This window comes from Mus musculus, chromosome 6 (genome assembly GCF_000001635.26).
Source record: "Mus musculus strain C57BL/6J chromosome 6, GRCm38.p6 C57BL/6J".
Classification (NCBI taxonomy): Eukaryota; Metazoa; Chordata; class Mammalia; order Rodentia; family Muridae; genus Mus; species Mus musculus.
In genome coordinates, this window is record NC_000072.6 from 130727108 (window position 1) to 130748609 (window position 21502).

General features: G+C 35.9%; 1 protein-coding gene across 1 annotated transcript; it reads right to left on the reverse strand.

Moving 5' to 3' along the window:
• Positions 1 to 612: 612 nt before the first annotated feature.
• Gm6600 (predicted gene 6600) lies at positions 613 to 20516 on the reverse strand. The gene is made up of 4 exons (NM_001384242.1): positions 20295 to 20516; positions 18992 to 19118; positions 18436 to 18530; positions 613 to 3554 (listed from the first exon to the last, which is right to left on the reverse strand). The coding sequence occupies exons 1-4, from the start codon at positions 20307 to 20309 to the stop codon at positions 3483 to 3485; spliced, it is 309 nt and encodes a 102-aa protein (NP_001371171.1). The 5' UTR covers positions 20310 to 20516; the 3' UTR covers positions 613 to 3482.
• Positions 20517 to 21502: the final 986 nt, after the last annotated feature.

Below are 21502 nucleotides of genomic sequence, written 5' to 3' on the forward strand. Positions count from 1 at the left end.
CTCTCTCTCTCTATCTCTCTCTCTCTCTCTCTCTCACACACACACACACACACACACACACACACACTCTAATGCAAATTCCCTAAATATCCTTATACTGTTTGCTTGAAATCCAAAGTGGCAAACAGAGATTCAAGTACTAAATTTATTGGCATTTACAATAAATAAAAAAGGGCCTTTCCCTTTCCCTATTTTGCGACCTCCTATGATTTGAAAAAAATAAAAATAAGAGAGAGAATTCTATTGTGGACAATTATTAAGAATGCACTATGACCATCAACATTTTGACCAGAGGAGGATTTGTAATCTTAAAGCTTCAATCTCTTCCCCACCCACTGGGAACACTTAGAATTTTGCCCTGGAACAGAAACTATGTTCCTTGTAATTCAGGTGATTTTATTCATAAAACACACACACGTTACATACTCAGGAAACCTCATGATTTTCCCTGCTCAACACATACTCTCTTCAAAACCATTGTCTTAGAATTTGTCAAAAGCAATCAAATTTATTTTTTGTAACATATTTCTGTTGGCATTATGAATCAGGAATTGGAAGATATGAATGAATCAGCCCAGCATAAAATGAACACTAAACCCACCAAGGCAATAGTAATAGACAATTCTAATATATTTATTGATAATTGTAAAAAGGAGGGATTAGAGATTAAAATTACTATTTAAAAAGATCAAAGTATAAGAACACAATAGTCTTCAAAGAGAATATATCTCATAAATACTAATTACCTCCCATACTAAACTATAAACATTATGCAACATGCTTGTATTAGCATACTTATTACTATTATTCTGGTTAAAATCCTTTCACTTTAGAATACTGTTTAATGATTTAAAAATGAATTCTATACAATTATTAATGATGTCAGATAATTAATAGAAGGTGAAAGAATTTTTGATGTTTTATTTTTGAAATAAGTATTTAAGTTGAATTTTGTGCAAAAATGTTTTAGAATATTATCAATCTAGAGTTTCTTTATGAGAATTCTCTGATAATAGGGTTCCAATATTATTTAAATTCTGACAATAATTTTTTCATTTTAAATAATGTTTCCTTATGAATGTTGGGACAATAATTTTTCTATTAAGTTATCTCCATGCATGGATCTATGGGCTCAAAGCATTGAGGTTGGGCTAATATATTTGGCATGTCCTATATATTTGTAATATTTCTCTCCAGGATGCATGCTGGGTTGTCTTTGAAGGCATTATTTCCATATCAAGGATTTTCCACATTCCTTACATTAGTAAGGTTGTCTCTAGTTTGTATTTTGAGGTGATATTGAAGATTTGAGGACAGGGAAAAGTATTTACCACAGTTACTAAACTTACAAGTTTGTTTTCCAGTATGGGTTAATTGATGGAATTGGAAAGTGGAGGACCAGGTAAAAGATTGCAACACAGTCCACGTTTGTAGGGTTTATCTCTTGTGTGGATTCTGTAGTGAATATAAAGACTTGGAGAGTTAGTGAATGATATGCCACCTTCATTTCATTTGTAAGGTTTCTTTCCAGTAAGGATTCTGTGGTGAGCTTTATGATCTGAGTGTTGTGTAATGGATTTGCCACATTCATTATATTTCTAAGGCTTCTCTCCTGTATGCATTCTGTAGTGATATTTAAACTCTGACTGCTGTACAAAAGATTGGCCACATTCATTTTTAAGGGTTCTCTCCTGTGTGGATTCTGTAGTGAACTTTAAGCATGTGGTTCTGTGTAAAAGATTTGCCACGTTCATTACATTTGTAAGGTTTCTCTCCTGTGTGGATTCTATAGTGAACTTTAAAGTCTGTGTTCCTTGTAAAAGATTTCCCACATTCATTACATTTGTAAGGTTTCTCTCCTGTGTGGGTTCTGTAGTGAACATTAAATCCTGAGTTCTGTGTAAAAGATTTCCCACATTCATTACATCTGTACGGTTTCTCTCCTGTGTGGATTCTGTAGTGAACTTGAAGTTTTTAGGATTTTGTAAAAGATTTCCCACATTCATTACATTTGTAAGGTTTCTCACCTGTATGGATTCTGTAATGAACTTTAAGTACTTTGTTCCATGTAAAAGATTTGCCACATTCATTACATTTGTAAGGCTTCTCTCCAGTATGGATTCTGTGGTGAACTTTAAGCTCTGAGTTCCGTGGAAAAGATTTCCGACATTTATTACATTTGTAAGGCTTCTCTCTTGTATGGATTCTGTAGTGAACTTTAAGGTCTGAGTTCTGTGTAAAAAATTTCCCACATTTGTTACATTTGTAAGGTTTCTCTCCTGGGTGAATTCTGTAGTGAACTTGAAATTTTGAGGACTGTGAAAATGATTTTCCACAGTTACTAAATTTATGAAGTCTTTCTCCTTTAAAGTTTTCATGGTAAGCTTTAAGACTTGAGGAGCAGGTAAAGAATTTTCCACATTCATTACATTTGTAAGGTGTCTCTTGGGTAGGAATTCTATTATAAGCTTGAAGATTTGAGGACTGGATAAATGATTTCCCATACTTATTACATTTATTTGCTTTCTGTGGCCTCTCAAAGCTTAATGGTTCATTTGAGGCATCCCTATATGTTTCATACAGGTATCTCTTAGACTCTCCATTTATCCATGGTCCAGTATAACAGCTATGAATTGAAGATTCACTTAAAATGGCATTCTTGTTTTCATTTATACAAAGTTTTTGTATGTTATACTGTTGCAAAGAAGACTGGGAGCAGTGATTAGACAGAGCCATTTTTCTATGCTTGCTATAATGATATTCTGGAATAAAGCTGCTTATCTGATTTTCACTTAGATTTGTTTTACAAATAGCATCTTCTAATATGGCATTATCTTGATATAATATCTCTCTATATTGATTGGTTTTTTAATACATTAGTAAATGATTCTTAACATAGCCTATATTAATATCAATTATTCTGTGAGAGCTTTTAAAATTACCTCTCACATTATATCTTCCATGATTCATTGCATTCATAGATTCTTTCTTATGTTGATCTACATTGTATAACTTGTCACTGAGTAGGTTTTGTTTTGGGAACTGCCATAAATTTTGAGAGAAGTTTCCTTCACCTTGATGATATTCAGTACCTTTTTCTCTGCTCCACAATCTCTTTTGATCATAAATCACCAAAGCACTGTTTAATCTCATATTCTGTAATATATAAATCAGGAAACACAATTTATTCTTCCAAATGTCACTTTGTAATGTTTGTGTATTTCCGTGAAAAATAATGTTATGTTTCAAATCTTGTGAATTATTTCCTTGAGAATCCTCCAGTTGTGAAAATGAGTGTAAACAAGGCTGACTTCTTTCAGGGGAAGTTAGGGCTTTTTGATAATTTTCAGAAATGAAAAAGATGTGCTTTTCCAATTGACCCCTTCCATAATCAAATAGTTCATACTCTGTACTATCACATCTATATTCCCAGAACTTGTTTTGATATAGATCTGAAAGTGTACTGCATACAAATCTTCGTGTTATTTTGTTGTGGATGCAATTCTGTGTATGTCCTTTGAGGAGTAGCTTCTTGGTATAATCACATGACAGACCTGCAAATATTAAAAACAAATAAATATATGGCATTTTGGAGTTAGATAAAAACAATATACATACATAATGCATGAAACAGAACCAATTTGGTCATCATACAAATACAGTACTGTAATGCAGCAATTTTTTTAAAAATGAACAATTTCATGAAACATGATAATTATTTTATAATATTATGAATGTCATAATTAAGTATTTATTATAACATTATATCTTGAAACAAAAGTGTTGGAACCCAATAATAAAACTTATTCCTTCTGTGAAACTGAATCTTCAGTATGGTACAAGTCATCTATCCAATTTCAAAATAACAAAGATATTTCCTCAGTGGCACTCATAGGAGTTTTATTTGTAAAAGCTATAAACTGTAAACAACCTAGATGGAAACCTCATCTGAAGAATGGATAAAGAAAATATGGTAAATCTATACAAAGTAATACTGTTCAGATGTGGAAAACAATGGCCTCATGAATTTTCAGGCAAATGTATATAATTTGAAATTATCAGCCTGTTTGAGACAACCAGCCCCCAAACAACACACACACACACACACACACATATATATATATATATATATATATATATATATATATATATATATATATGGCATCATGATAAAAGTTTTGGAAAGATCAGGAATTCAAGGCCCATACCTAAACATGATAAAAGCAATCTGCAGCAAACCAGTAGCCAACATCAATGTAAATGGAGAGAAGCTGGAAGCAATCCCACTAAAATCAGGGACTAGACAAGGCTGCCCACTTTCTCCCTACCTTTTCAACATAGTACTTGAAGTATTAGCCAGAGCAATTCGACAACAAAAGGAGATCAAGGGGATACAAATTGGAAAGGAGGAAGTCAAATTATCACTTTTTGCAGATGATATGATAGTATATATAAGTGACCCTAAAAATTCCACCAGAGAACTCCTAAACCTGATAAACAGCTTCGGTGAAGTAGCTGGATATAAAATTAACTCAAACAAGTCAATGGCCTTTCTCTACACAAAGAATAAACAGGCTGAGAAAGAAATTAGGGAAACAACACCCTTCTCAATAGTCACAAATAATATAAAATATCTTGGCATGACTCTAACTAAGGAAGTGAAAGATCTGTATGATAAAAACTTCAAATCTCTGAAGAAAGAAATTAAGGAAGATCTCAGAAGATGGAAAGATCTCCCATGCTCATGGATTGGCAGGATCAACATTATAAAAATGGCTATCTTGCCAAAAGCAATCTACAGATTCAATGCAATCCCCATCAAAATTCCAACTCAATTCTTCAACGAATTGGAAGGAGCAATTTGCAAATTTGTCTGGAATAACAAAAAACCTAGGATAGCAAAAAGTCTTCTCAAGGATAAAAGAACTTCTGGCGGAATCACCATGCCAGACCTAAAGCTTTACTACAGAGCAATTGTGATAAAAACTGCATGGTACTAGTATAGAGACAGACAAGTAGACCAATGGAATAGAATTGAAGACCCAGAAATGAACCCACAAACCTATGGTCACTTTATCTTCGACAAGGGAGCTAAAACCATCCAGTGGAAGAAAGACAGCATTTTCAACAATTGGTGCTGGCACAACTGGTTGTTATCGTGTAGAAGAATGTGAATCGATCCATACTTATCTCCTTGTACTAAGGTCAAATCTAAGTGGATCAAGGAACTTCACATAAAACCAGAGACACTGAAACTTATAGAGGAGAAAGTGGGGAAAAGCCTTGAAGATATGGGCACAGGGGAAAAATTCCTGAACAGAACAGCAATGACTTGGGCTGTAAGATCGAGAATTGACAAATGGGACCCAATGAAACTCCAAAGTTTTTGCAAGGCAAAAGACACCGTCAATAAGACAAAAAGACCACCAACAGATTGGGAAAGGATCTTTACCTATCCTAAATCAGATAGGGGACTAATATCCAACACATATAAAGAACTAAAGAAGGTGGACTTCAGAAAATCAAATAACCCCATTAAAAAATGGGGCTCAGAACTGAACAAAGAATTCTCACCTTAGGAATACCGAATGGCAGAGAAGCACCTGAAAAAATGTTCAACATCCTTAATCATCAGGGAAATGCAAATCAAAACAACCCTGAGATTCCACCTCACACCAGTCAGAATGGCCAAGATCAAAAATTCAGGTGACAGCAGATGATGGCGTGGATGTGGAGAAAGAGGAACACTCCTCCATTGTTGGTGGGAGTGCAGGCTTGTACAACCAATCTGGAAATCAGTCTGGCGGTTCCTCAGAAAATTGGACATAGTACTACCGGAGGATCCAGCAATACCTCTCCTGGGCATATATCCAGAAGATGCCCCAACTGGCAAGAAGGACACATGCTCCACTATGTTCATAGCAGCCTTATTTATAATAGCCAGAAGCTGGAAAGAACCTAGATGCCCCTCAACAGAGGAATGGATACAGAAAATGTGGTACATCTACACAATGGAGTACTACTCAGCTATTAAAAAGAATGAATTTATGAAATTCCTAGCCAAATGGATGGACCTGGAGGGCATCATCCTGAGTGAGGTAACACATTCACAAAGAAACTCACACAATATGTACTCACTGATAAGTGGATATTAGCCCCAAACCTAGGATACCCGAGATATAAGATATAATTTGCTAAACACATGAAACTCAAGAAGAATGAAGACTGAAGTGTGGACACTATGCCCCTCCTTAGATTTGGGAACAAAACACCCATGGAAGGAGTTACAGAGACAAAGTTTGGAGCTTAGATGAAAGGATGGACCATGTAGAGACTGCCATATCCAGGGATCCACCCCATAATCAGCATCCAAACGCTGACACCATTGCATACACTAGCAAGATTTTATTGAAAGGACCCAGATGTAGCTGTCATTTGTGAGACTATGCCGGGGCCTAGCAAACACAGAAGTGGATGCTCACAGTCAGCTAATGGATGGATCATAGGGCTCCCAATGGAGGAGCTAGAGAAAGTAGTCAAGGAGCTAAAGGGATCTGCAACCCTATAGGTGGAACAACATTATGAACTAACCAGTACCCCGGAGCTCTTGACTCTAGCTGCATATGTATCAAAAGATGGCCTAGTCGGCCATCACTGGAAAGAGAGGCCCATTGGACTTGCAAACTTTATATGCCCCAGTACAGGGGAACACCAGGGCCAAAAAGGGGGAGTGGGTGGGCAGGGGAGTGGGGGTGGGTGGATATGGGGGACTTTTGGTATAGCATTGGAAATGTAAATGAGCTAAATACCTAACGAAAAATGGAAAAAAAAATAAAAAAATGTACCATATTACAGTCTTAAGACCGAAAGATCCTTCAAATGAAGAAATGCCCAACCAAGGATGCCTGAATTTCATTTAGAAAGGAGAAATAGCATAAAAGCCAGATGGAGAAAGGGAACTGGGAGAGTCTGTGGGTTAGGGAGGGGAATGTGGGTTTCAGAAACTAGCATAAAGAAGAACATGATAAAAGGAGTGATGCTTATGAAAATAAATAGAAATCTGCAATTGATGGTGTACGGTGATGGGGGATATCTTCAGGATGAGATAGATACCAGAGATAAGGGAAGAATCAATGAATCATTTGGGGTGATCTTAGTTGTGAGTGGCTATATTGGAGATATGGATCCTGAAGGGGTGACCTCCTGTTTTCCGGCATGAATGTAAATAGAGTGTTAGAGATACCAACCTACATGGAAAATTTTCAAATCTAAATTTATCCTGTCTACAAAAAACACAATTATTTGGGATGGAGCAGAAACTAAGGGAATATCCAACTAGTAACTGGATGAAACTGAGACCTTTCCCATGTGCAAGCACCAGTCCATGAATTTATTAATGATATTCTGTTATGCCTACAAACAGGAGTTTGTTGTCCTCTGAGAGGCTTTATCCAACAGTTGACTCAGACAGATACAGATATCATTGGACAAAGAGTGGATGGTTCTTTGGGACTCTTATGGAAGAAAAGGAAGAAGTATTGTGGGTCCCAAAGGGGATAAAATCTCCACAGGAAGAGCAACAGAGTCAAATAACTAGGACCTATGGGACTTTAAGAATTGGAACCACCAACCATATGTCATGCATGAATTGGACCTAGGCATATATGTAATAGGTGTGCATCTTGACATTCATGTGGGTCCTGGAACCTGGAATGTGGGCTATCTAAAAAGTTGTTATGTGTACATGGTATATGTTTGGCTATCTGGGCTACCTCATCTGGACTCAGTGGTAGAGGAAGCACTCAGTCTGGTATGGAATTGAAGTGCCATTTGGAGTTATACACATGGGAACTCTACCAATTCAAATAGAATTGGATAGGGTATTGGGGAAGGATTGTGGAATGGGTGACCAGGAGTGAAGCAGTAATTCACATATAAAGTGAATTAGAAAAAAAAACGAGCAAATTAAAAATAGGATATGATCTAAAATGTAAAAAAAAAAAAAATCAAGGAAAAAAGGTACATGTTAAAATTTTAAGTATACCAGAAAAATCCTATCAGGCACATAAGAATAGAGGATTTCAAAATTTTGTCATATGTTAAGGAATATTCACTGAGACATGTATTCTTAAAATATCTGATTGTTGTGCAAAATGATAAAGGGCTAGATGCACAGAAAATCAATTTTCCAAACATATTACTATGTAAAACTTTATTTTAATATGAAAGTCTTGACCAGACATTTGAACAGTTACACAATTTTTAAATTATAATTTCAGAATCCCAGATCTGCACTCCATTCCCTGGATTAAATGTCTGTCTACATCCCTGGAGGCTGTTTCCATCCTGGTCAAACAGGTAAGGTTACCAATCTTCTCCCTACTGGATTCTCTGGAAAACACAGCTGCCATGAGGAAACACAAGCTCTGACTGCCTTCCTAGAAGCCTGCCAACACCTTGGACAACAAGAAGGATGAACATATCTGTGACTACAGTCTCTGTCTGCAATCCTGGAAGGTTGCTGCCACCCAGGGAAAAATGTCTATGTGAAATCCCAGAGTCCTTAGACTACCAGGAACTACCAGCTCAACCTGCAAAGTCCGATAGCTAACAGTGAGTACCAGGACTGGGAACACCAGTACCTCCAGATGGCCTAATGATTGGAAAAAAAATTAATCAACAAAATTGAGGGAAATATGGTACTACTATAACATAGCTATCCTACAACTCTACACACTGTATATCCTCAAATACCTAATGTGTAAGAAAATAACTTTGAGACTAACATTATGAAGATGATGGAAGAGATTTAAAAAGAAATAAATAAAATTTATTTACAGAGATTCACTTAAAGAAATAATAGAAAATATAATTAAACAAGTAGAAGCCTTTAAAAAGAAGAAAAATTAATACTAAGTAGTATAGGGCAATATATTCCAATAGATAAATAAAATTAATAAAAAAAATGTTAAGATATGAAAAGGAAATAGGAACAATGAAGAATCTGAGACAATCCTATAACGAGAAAATCTAGAAAAATGTTCAGTAGTTTTTATATAAGCATCATCAACAACACATGAAATGTAAGAGAACATGTCAGGCTTAGAGGCTAGAATACAAACTCAAGTACAAAGGTTCAATCCATTGTCATCAAAGGGAGAGTATGGAAGCATCCAGAAATGCATGGCACAGGAAGAGCCAAGGGATTGCTATCTTTTTCTGCAGTCAAACAGGGGACAACTGGTTTCCAGGCAGGAAGGAATAGGGTATTAAAACTGATGCTCACAGTGACATACCCACCCCAAAAAGGCCAAAAATCCTCTCCTGACAGTGCTAGTCCTTAGCCCAATCAAATACAATCCAACAGAGTGGGGAATAGAATTGAATGCAATGGTACAGGAGACAACATATTGAGCAAAACAGATTTCTAAGGCTCTAAGATCAATAATATTTAAATGGGATCACCTAAAACTAAAAAGTGATTGCAAGGCAAACAATACCATCTATCGGATGAAATGGAAGACTATATACTGTGATAAGAAACACATGACCCCAACATGTGACAGGTGACTAATACCCAAATATATAAAGAACCCAAGAAATTAGATAAAAAGACTCCTGGCAGCAGCAGCTCCATGTCACCTTGGGTGCAAACTTGGCAGAAGTTCCCACAGTCCCCAGAAGACTGTCCTCCCGATTTGAGGATCACTAGTGAGTGGAACACAACATCTGTTCCAGACCAATCGTGATGGGCCTGTGACAGCAGGAGCAAACAGTGCTGTCTTCCCTGCCTGCCCAGCCAATCAGGTTCCTTCTTATTGCTACAGGTACACATTCGTTTTTGAACACACCAGACAGACCCATAGTCCTGAGAGGAGACACCAATTCCAGGCACTGTAACAAGCACAGTTTCTTAGGATTCCAGGATCCCAGGATAAGAGGAGCTTGGTTACACCAGGATCTCAGGGTCTCAGATGTGGCTTGGCTGCCAAAAACCCTGACACACCCAGAATCTCAGGTTCACAGGAGACCAGAATAACAGGATCACAGAGAAACCTGGACTCTGAGTAGTTCTGAACCAACTAGGAATATAGGAAAGACAGGAGTCAATCAGATATATTGAGGGCAGCAAGCACTTGAGATACTCAGATGGAAGGAGGCAAGCGTAAGAACAGAAGCAACAGAAACTAAGGTTACTTGGCATCATCAGGAACAAATTCTCCCTCCCTAGCAAGTCCTGAATACACCGTCACACCATAAAAGCTACAAATGGATCTAAAGTCACTTCTTATGATAATGATGGAGGACTTTAAGAATGAAATACAGAAGACACAGGTAAAAAGCTAGAAGCCAATGAAGAGAAAACAAAAAATTCCTTAAAATGTTAGAGAAAAACACTACCAAACAGGTGAATGAATTGAACAGACCCATCCAGGATCTAAAAATGCAAATAGAAACAATAAAGAAATCACAAAGAGAAACAACTCTGGAGATAGAAGTCCTAGGAAAGAAATAGGAACCATAGATGCAAGCAGAATACAAGAATAAAATACAGAATACAAGAGATGGAAGAGAGACTCTCAGGTCCAGAAGATTCCTTAGAAAAAATGCACATAACAATCAAAGAAAATGCAAAATGCAAAAAGATCCTAACTCAAAACATCCAGGAAATCCAGGACAAAATGAGAAGACCAACCCAAAAGATAATAGGTATAGGTGAGAATGAAGATCTTAAACTTAAGAGAACCAGCAAAAATCTTCAACAAAATTATAGAAAAAAAACTTCCCTAATCTAAAGAAAGAGTTGCCCATGACCATCTCTGGGCTGTTAGTCTTGGTTCTATAGAGAGCAGGCTGAGCAAGCCAGGGTAAGCAATCCAGTAAAGAACATCCCCCCATGGCCTCTGCATCAGCTCCTGCTTCATGACCTGCTTGAGTTCCAGTCGTGACTTCCTTTGGTGATGAACAGCAGTATGGAAGTGTAAGCTGAATAAACACTTTCCTCCCCCCCCCCCAAAAAAAAAGTTGCCCATGAACATAAAAGCCGCCTGCAAAACTCCAAATAGACTCGAACAGAAAAGAAATTCCTCCTAACACATACTAATCAGAACAGCAAATGCAGTAAATAAGGATAGAATATTAAAAGCAATAAGGAGAAAAGAAAAGTAACATATAAATGCAGACCTATCAGAATTACACACGACTTCACACAAGAGACTATGAAAGCTAGAAGATCCTGGACAGATGTTATACAGACCCTAAGAGAACACAAATGCCAGCCCAGGCCTCTCTACCCAGAAGAATTCTCAGTTACCATAGATGGAGAAACCAAAGTGTTCCATGACAAAACCAAATTCATATAATATCTTTCCACAAATCCAGCCATCAAATGATAATAAAAGGAAAACTCCAACACAAGGATGGAAATGACTCCCTAGAAAAAGCAAGAAAATAACCCTTCAACAAATCTAAAAGAAGATGGCCACAAGAATACTATCCCAACTCTAACAGCAAAATTTATAGGAAGTAACTTTTCCTTAATATCTCTTAACATAAATCGACTCAATTCCAAAATAAAAACAAATAGACTAAGAGACTGGCTGCATAATCAGGACCCAAGGTTTTGCTGCATACAGAAAACCCACCTCAGGCAACAACACATACACACCGCATCAGAGTAAAAGGCTATAAAACAATTTTCCAAGCAAACGTCCAAAGAAAAAGGCTGGAGTAGCCATTCTAATATCAAATAAAATGGACTTCCAACCCAAAGTTATAAAAAAGTTAAGAAGGGGCACATCATACTCATGGAAGGTAAAATCTTCCAAGATGAACTCTCAGTTTGGCATATCTATGCTCCAAGTGCAAGGACATCCACATTCAGTAAAGAAACTTTAGTAAAGTTCAAAGCACACATTGCACCATCCACAATAATAGTGGGAGACTTCAACACACCACTCTCACCAATGGACAGATTCTGGAAACAGAAACTAAACAGAGGCACTGTGAAAAAAAAAGTTATGAAATAAAAGGATTTAACATATATCTACAGAACATTTTACCCTAAAATAAAAGGATATACCTTCTTTTTAGCACCTCATCTTACCTTCTCCAAAATTGACCATATAATCGGTCACAAAACAGATCTCAACAGATACAAAAAATATAGAAATTATGCCATGCATTTTATCAGATCACCATGGACCTGGAATTTGAACTTCACTCTATTCAATGATAATTTCGTCATGGAAGAAATAAAGAAAGAAAATAAAGGCTTTTTTGCTTATAATGAAAATGAAGTCACAGCATATCCAAACTTATGGGACACAATGAAAGCAGTTCTAAGAGGAAAATTCATAGCTCTAGGAGCCTCTAAAAAGAAACTAGAGAGAACACACACTAGCAGCTTGACAGCACACCTAAAAGCTCTAGAACAAAAATAAGCAAATTAACCCAAGAGGAGACAGCAGGAAATAATCAAACTCAGGGCTGAGATCAACCAAGTGGAAACAAACAGAACTGCGCAAAGAATCAACCAAACCACCAGCTATTTTTTTTAGAAAGTCAGCAAGATAGATAAACCCTTAGCAAACCTAACCAGAGGGCACAGGGAAAGTATCCTAATTAACAAAATCAGAATTAAAAAGGGGGACATAACAACAGAACCTGAGGAAATCAGAAGTATCATCAGATCTTACTACAATAGGCTATACAAAGAGGCTCAACAAAACTGGAAAACAAGGATGAAATGGACAATTTTCTAGACAAATAACAGGTACCAAAGTTAAAAACGCATCAGATTAATTATCTAAACAGCCCATATCCCCTTAAAAAAATAGAAGTAGTCATTAATAGTCTCCCAACCAAAATTCAAACTACTTCAAAAATAGAATATGAGGTACTCTACTGAACTCATTCTATGAAGCAACAACTACTCTGATACCTGAACCACACAAAGACCCAAAAAGAAAGAGAACTTCAGACAAATAACTGTTGTTTTGATATTGATGCAATACTGATGCAAAAATACTCAATAAAATTTTCACAAACGAAATCCAAGAGCACATCAAAATGATCATCCATCATGATCAAGTAGGCTTCATGCCAGGGATGCAGGGATAGTTTAATATAAGGAAATCCATCAATGTAATCCATTATATTAAAAAAAAAAACTAAAAGAAAAAAATATGATCATCTCGTTAGTTGCTGAGAAAGCAATTGAATTATCCAACACCCATTCATGACAAATGTCTTGGAAAGATACGGAACTGAAGGCCCATACCTAAACATGATAAATGTGATATACAGCAAGCCAGTAGCCAACATCAAAGTAAATGAAAGAAAGTTGAAACAATCCCACTAAATCAGGGACTAGACAAGGCTGTCCACTTTCTCCCTATCTATTCAATATAGTACTTGAAGTCCTAGCCAGAGCAATTAGACAACAAAAGGAGATCAAGGGGATACAATTTGGAAAGGAAGAAGTCACAATATCACTATTTGCAGATGATATGATAGTATATATAAGTGACCCTAAAAATTCCACCAGAGAACTCCTAAACCTGATAAACAGCTTTAGTGCAGTAGCTAGACATAAAATTAACCCAAACAAATCAATGGCCTTTTTCTACACAAAGGATAAACAGGCTGAGAAAGAAATTAGGAAAACAACAACCTTCACAATAGTCATAAATAATATAAAATACCTTGCTGTATTTCTAACTAAGGAAGAGAAACATCCATATGATAAGAACTTCAAGTCTCTGTTGAAAGAAATCAAAGATCTCAGTACATGGAAAAGTCTCCAATGCTCATGGATTGGCAGGATTAATATAGTAAAAATGTCTATCATGCCAAAAGCATCTACAGATTCAATGCATCAAAATTCCAACTCAAATCTTCAATGAATTAGAAAGGGCAGTTTGCAAATTCATCTGCAATAACAAAAAACCTAGGATAGCAAAAATTCTTATCAATGATAAAAGAAGCTGTGGTGGAATCACCATGCCTGACCTAGGGCTGTACTACAGAGCAATTGAGATAAAAACTGCATGGTACTTGTATAGCAAAAGACAGGTAGACAAATGGAATAGAATTGAACACCCAGAAATGATCCCACACACCTATGGTTCATACCTACTGAATGATATTCATAGTATTTTCAGGTACTACAACACTATAGGAAGATTAAACAAATTATTACTCTCACCAAATAAAGAATTTTTGAGGTCCAATTCAGATCTTAGTCAAATATATGTCCATTCGTGGTTATAATGTTCCAACAGGTTTCAAGTTTCCTACCAATTTTAAAGTGCCAGCATTATGGCTTTGTGACTTAAAACCCATAGGGGATACTGCTTATGAGGCTAAGAATATGAGATCAAAAGGAACCTGGGCCCTACAATAAAATCTACTATTCTTTTTTTTTTTAATTAATCCTTTTGTTTACGTTTCAAATGTTATCCTCCTTCCCAGGTACTCCTGCACAAACACCCCATTCCATCTTCTATTTTTCTCCTACATTTTACCTCTATGAGTGTTGTACTCTACCCACTCACCCACTTAAACCACACCACTATAACATTCCCCTATGCTGGAGAATCCAGCCTTCATATGAAGATGGGCCTTCCCTCTCATTGATGCCTGGTAAGATGATCCTCTTCTACATATGTATCTGGAACAATGACTCTCTATATTTATACCCTTTCGTTGATGATTTTTCCCCTAGGAGCTCTGAAAGATCCAGCTAGTTGATATTGCTGTTCATATCTGATTAAATCCCATTCAGCTCCTTTATTACTTCCCCTAGCTCATCCATTGGGGTCCACAGGTCAGTGTGTATCTGCATGTGTGTTTGTCAAATGCTTGTAGAACCACTCAGGGAACAGCTAAACCAGGATTCATTTAGCAAGCACTTCTTGACATCACCAATAGTGTTGCAGATTGCTGTATACAGACTGGATTGTTACATAAGAAGGTTGGTCTATATATGGCCTTTCCTTCAGTCTCTGTACTAATGTTTATCCCTGTCTTTCCTTTGGACAGAAAATTTCTAAGTTAAAATTTTTATATATGTGGGTAGTCTTATCCCTCAAATTGAGGCTGTGCCTATCTACTGGAGATAGTCTCTGTTAGTTATATGTTCACTTTCTTGACTATTTTGGCTACACTCATTTGTGTCCTTGGAACCTCTACATTCCCTGGAATCTGGGACTTTCTAGTAGCTACCACCCATTCCTTTTTCTTTATTGCTACATGTTTCTATTCAATATCCTGAACCTCCGAATTTCTCTCCTCTTTCTTTCAATACCTGAACTTGATCCCGTCTTCCCCTCCCAAGTTCCTCCTTCCCTCTACCTCCTGTGATAATTTTGTCTCACATTCTTTGTAGGATTGAAGCATCTAGATTTTGGTCTTACTTCTTCTAAATCTCCATACAGTTTGTGGCTCATATTGTGGCTTGTGTGTGTTTTGGGGCTAATATCCAAGTATCATTGAGTATATAACATTAGTGTTCTTTTGTTTCTGAGTTATATTACTCAGGATGATACTTTCTTATTTCATCCATTTGCCTGTTAAATTCACGAAGTCCTTTCATTTATTAGTGGAGTAGTACACTGTTGTTAAAATGTACCACTTTTTTCTGTATTCATTATTATGTTGAAGGATATCTAGTTTGTTTCCATATTCTGATTATTACAAATTAGGCTGAAATAAATATAGTGGAGCATGTTTCCTTTTTATATGCTGGAGGAACTTTTGCGTATATACCTAGTAGCAGTATAGTTTAGTCTTCAAGTAGAACTATTTCCAGTTCTCTGAGGAACTGTCAAGTTGATTTCCATAGTAGTTTTACAAGGTTTGCAGTATTTTCAGCAATGGAAAAGTGTTCTGCTTTCTCCACATCCTTGACATCATCTTCTATTTCCTGAGATTTGGATCTAAGCCATTATGTTTGGTCTGAGGTGAAATCTAAGGTCGTTTAGATTTGTATATCCCTGATGACTAAGAATGTTGAACATTCCTTTAAGTGCTTCTCAACCATATGATTTCCCTCATTTGATAATTCTTATTTACCTCTTTACCCCTTTTTTAACAGTCTTATTTTGTTCTCTAAAGACTAACTTCTTGAGTTATCTTTAAATTTTGGATATAGAGTTGGTAAAGATATTTTCTCAATAAGTGGTTTGCTGTTTTATCCTATTTATAATGTCCTTTGCCTAAGTTTTTCAATATTCTGAAGTCCTGTCAATTGTTCACTTTAGAGCATGAGCCTGTGTTGTTCTGTTCAGGAAATTTCCCCTTGTGCCAATGTGTTCAAGATTCTTTCCCACTTTCTCTTCTATTTGATTCATCCAATCAGATTTTATGTGGAGGTTCTTGATCCACTTGGACTTGAGCTTTGCACAAAGAGATAAGAATGGATGAATTTGTATTCTTCTACATGTCAACTTCAAGTGGTAACAGCACCATTTGCTGAAAATGCTGTCTTTTTTCCACTGAATGGGTTTGCGTTCCCTGTCAAATATCTTGTAAATTCTCTTTCCAAGTCAATTAAACATAGATGTGTGGTTTCATTTTTTTCTCTTCTATTCAATTCCATTTATCTAACTGCCTGTACCAACTCCATGCAGTTTTTAATCACTAGTATTCTGAACTAAAGATTGAGGTCAGGGTAAGGGACTCCCACAGAAGATATTTATTGTTAGTAATGGATTTTTCGGGGGCTGGAGAGATGGGCCAATGCTTCGGGGCATTTACTGATCTTCTAGAGGTCCTGAGTTCAATTCCCAGCTATCAAAATGTGTCACACAACCATCTGTAATTGGAACGGATGCCCTCTTCTGGTGTGTATGAAGACAGCAACACAGTGCTCAAATTCTTAAATGAATGAATGAATGAATGAATGAATGTTTTAAAAAACAATGGATTCAGCTATCCTGAGTTTTTTGATAGTATATATAACTGACTCACAAATTTCCATCAGAGTACTCCTACATCAGAGAAACAACTTCAGCAAAGTGGCTGGATATAAATTAACTCAAACTAATGAGTAGTCTTCTTCTGATTAAAGGATAAATGGGCTGCAAAAGAAATTAGGGAAATGAAACCTATAAAATTGCCAGTAGCGATATAAAATATGTTGATGTGACCCAAACAAAGTAAGTAAAATATAGGTATGATAAGAAGTTGAAGTGTCTGAAGAAAGAATTCTAAGATGACCTCAGATAATAGACAGATCTCCCATGCTCATTGGTAGGATTAACCTAGTAACAATTGCTATCTTACCAAAAGTACTCTACAGTTTAAATGTAATCTCCATGAAACGTCCAAGTTCTTCAGAGAAAGAGGAATTCTCAAATTCATCAAAAATCTACTTTTAGTACTACAAATAAAATTGGCAGTAATATGACTCTAAAAGTTATACCGTTTTTACTAGAAATGTACATCACTAAGAATTCAGTGGAGAAACTTGATTTGTATATCAAAAATATACAGAAAGAGAAGGACTTCAGAGCCTGTATTCTTATATATATTTTTTATAATAACCTCCAACCAAGAATCAAGAACCTAAACACAAGGTGACACAAACGGATTTTAAAGGCCAGATTTAAAGAATGATGCTAAATAAAATGCATGTTTTCTGATGCAACCAGAACAATGTCCACATGAGCTCAATGAGAATATGACAGCAATCACAAGACCAGTACAAGGAAGACAATACCCTAGCTTTAAGAAGGAGAAAGAGTTAGAATGTGTCACCCAAAGGCAGAAATTATACAAAGTTCACAATTTCTTAGAGAGGGAAAATAAATTTTATACTATGTATGGACACATGTTCGATTCAAGAAATATTGCTAGAACAAATCAGACTCCATGATTAAATACATTTTTGGTTTCTACTTTTTTTCATCTGAGAGAAAGAGAAAGAGAGAGAGAGAGAGAGAGAGAGAGAGAGAGAGAGAGAGAGAGAGAGATAAAGGCAGAAAAAGAGACAAAAAGACAGAAAAGTCAGAGAAACCATGATATTGAGTTTGTTCAGAGAGTGGAGATGGTCTGCAAGAAGCTGAAAAAGAGAAAAATAAGAGGAAATATATACTCTAACACAAATAAAAATGAAATAAATCTATAAATTACTCAAATATAAATGATCATTACTGATCATTCACATGTAACAGAAAAAATAAGAGTAATTAGAATATAATCTGATACTTTGTAAAATCGTTAAAACAGTATATTTCAAAACATGAGTATTCAGGTAAAATGAGGCAGAGATCATATAGTATCCATGGTAATATATTTTCTTTTATTCATTATTTCGAAAGAAATTCTTAGGAACAATTTCTATTGCAGAGCTTTTCTAGCCATATGTCAGGTCTAGATTACTCTTGGTTTTATATTCATCACATGACATAAAACTTCCTTTCAAATTACCTGTTTTTTTCCTTCCATATCTTCTCTATCAACAATCCATGTTTCTCTGTTTTGTTCTAGACAGAAGATTACCTCTGACTTTGAAACAGCAACACCTGTACATTCAAATGAGCACAAAAATATGCCATTGTACATACTCACATGCTAGCACAGAACTATAATATTAAAGTGACATGGAAAGAATAAAAGATAAATGAATGAAATTTTATATTCACTTCTTTCCAAAGTGTTTTAGAGTCTATATACTGAAACCTTTTTAAATTCTGAATTTCATTGTACATTTACAACATTCAGTAAAGTCAACTTTGGGAGTCAAAGTACATTCATTTATAAAAGCAACATGCTGCCTTTTCAAAAAGGGTATAATATTTACTGATCAGCATGTTAAGACTAAAAGCAAAATAAAGGTACATAACATATTAACTATAAATCAGAGAATATTAAAAACATATAAAGTAAAAGAGAAAGACTAATTAATGGATGTCAGAACCAGATAGTAATAGTAATTTTATATATCTCTAAATGAAGTAGAAATTATGGAGAAAAATATACTTACCCACAAAAACCAGGTTTTTGTAATTCTCCAACATGACATCTCTGTACAAAGCTCTCTGGGCAGAATCCAGACATTCCCATTCCTCCTTAGAGAACTCTATAGCCACATCCATGAAAGTCAATAGACCCTAAAATTAAAAATAACAGTATTCTCTTTTTTTGTCAATTGATCAAAGGAATGATAGTTAAATATAGAACTTTTTTGATACTAATAACTAACATGCATATTTGAAAAATGATTTTTGAGAGAAAAAAAGTTCTCACTTCTCTGAACAGTTCCAAAAGTCAAGAAAAATTCATGATGATGGTCGTTACCTTTTTGAGGACACATTGCATAATCCCCTAAATGATCTAATGGTGATCACCAAAGCCAGCAAGAAACAGAGATATTTACAGCAATCTTCAGAGGAGTACCAACATTATACTTCTGGAGTATCAATAAAAATAAAATCATAAATGGGTCAGCATGACATGAAGAAATCTATTAAATGGTTGCAGCAGAAGGAAGGCAGAGAGCTGTTGCAAAAGGCCCTGAGATGAAACATTCAAGAAACATGCACCTCTCCTCACAGAAAAATAATGACTTAAGTAAGACACAGTAGCTGTCTCTTGTGAGACTATGCCGGGGCCTAGCAAACACAGAAGTGGATGTTCACAGTCAGCTAATGGATGGATCACAGGGCTCCCAATGGAGGAGCTAGAGAAAGAACCCAAGGAGCTAACGGGATCTGCAACCCTATAGGTGGAACAACATTATGAACTAACCAGTACCCCGGAGCTCTTGACTCTAGCTGCATATGTATCAAAGATGGCCTAGTCGGCCATCACTGGAAAGAGAGGACCATTGGACACGCAAACTTTATATGCCCCAGTACAGGGGAACGCCAGGGCCAAAAGGGGGGAGTGGGTGGGTAGGGGAGTGGGGGTGGGTGGGTATGGGGGACTTTTGGTATAGCATTGGAAATGTAAATGAGCTAAATACCTAAAAAAAATGGAAAAAAATCAAGTATATATATTCATCTTTAGTCTCATGTAAACTCAGTTTTGTTAATAGAGATATTTACATATTTTCACATTATGTTTTCATTTATGCAAGTCATATTGAAAAATATGAAGGAGACTGGTAAAAGGGAAAATCTGTTTTTAGCTCACCAGTGACATCACTTTTAAGGAAGTAATAGTGAGAATCATATGAAAAAATACTTCTGTAAATTTGAGCTAGAATAGAGAAGGTTTGAAAGTTCTAAAAATGAACTATTTCTTTAAAAGCAGTCAAATTTTCCAAAACCCATGCATACATTTACCTTAGAAGAAGACATCTTTCCTTTGTCATTCAGAAGTGAATATCTCACAAAGGTTTACATTAAAATTTCACCTTCCAGGAACCATATGCATGTAGAAGGAGTGACTCTCCCTATTTCTACAAAAATTGAAGAGTAGAAAGCAGGAATCAATACTGGCCACACACCATGCCTTGTGCCAGAGGAGATAGGAAGGAAAATGGAGCTTCTACAGGCAGAAGAAACAAGATTTTTGTAAGAATTTCCATATATTTACCTGAGATGACCTATCAAAAGAGAATTGACACATATTTTTTCGATAATGGCCCTAAGCGTAGAAGTATCACCAGCTGGAGAGATTTCTCATACTGGTAAGCAAGACTTTCCTGGAGTGAAGAAAATCAAGGCAATAAATGTCTGCTTCACTACGATCTCAACAGAGATATTTCTTCTACCATCTTACTCCCACAAATCCATGGTTTTTTAAGGACGTCCCAGGATCATATTACCTAAACAGGTCATTTTAACAGTGACATTGCTTCTTTTGGACTCATGAACAAGAATAATACTTATTTACGCCTATATGTGACACTCCTGCACCTCTTTTAGTCCGTTCACCTGTCACTGAAAGCAGCTGAAATTCATTCTCCTACAACTTCTTCCATCTTGGCACTTTTGACTGATAAGAGGCTGAAAATAGTTACATTAAAAGCATCTTTACCAAACAATGTGATTAAATTTCTACAAAGGATATACTGGGCAACATAAGGAGATAACTTGTACTGCTGCAAAATTCACCTATTTTCTACAAGAATACTACCATGAATTCAAATTGTGCTTCAAGGTTTTGTTGGAAATTTTCATTCATTTCTTCTTTTCAATATTTTTGCTTTACATGGTATGATTTTCACACTTTATGGCTATATAACCTGGATGGGAGAAGTTTCAGAAATGCAAGATGTACGCTTAGTTTACAAAGATATTTTCAAATTTTATGATGTACTTTTAATTAATAAATCTATATTGCAATTATCTTTTTTATAATAAAATATATTGTACATACCATTATGAAGACTTTTGGCACATTAAAGGCAGATCGACATATTCTGTGCAATGGGCTTGCAACAAAAGGGAGATACAACATGACTATTTCTTAAATTGTATGTGCTTGTTATAGAGACATTCTAAGTTAGATAGAAACATTTACACTTTTTGTATGCAGTGATTCCATT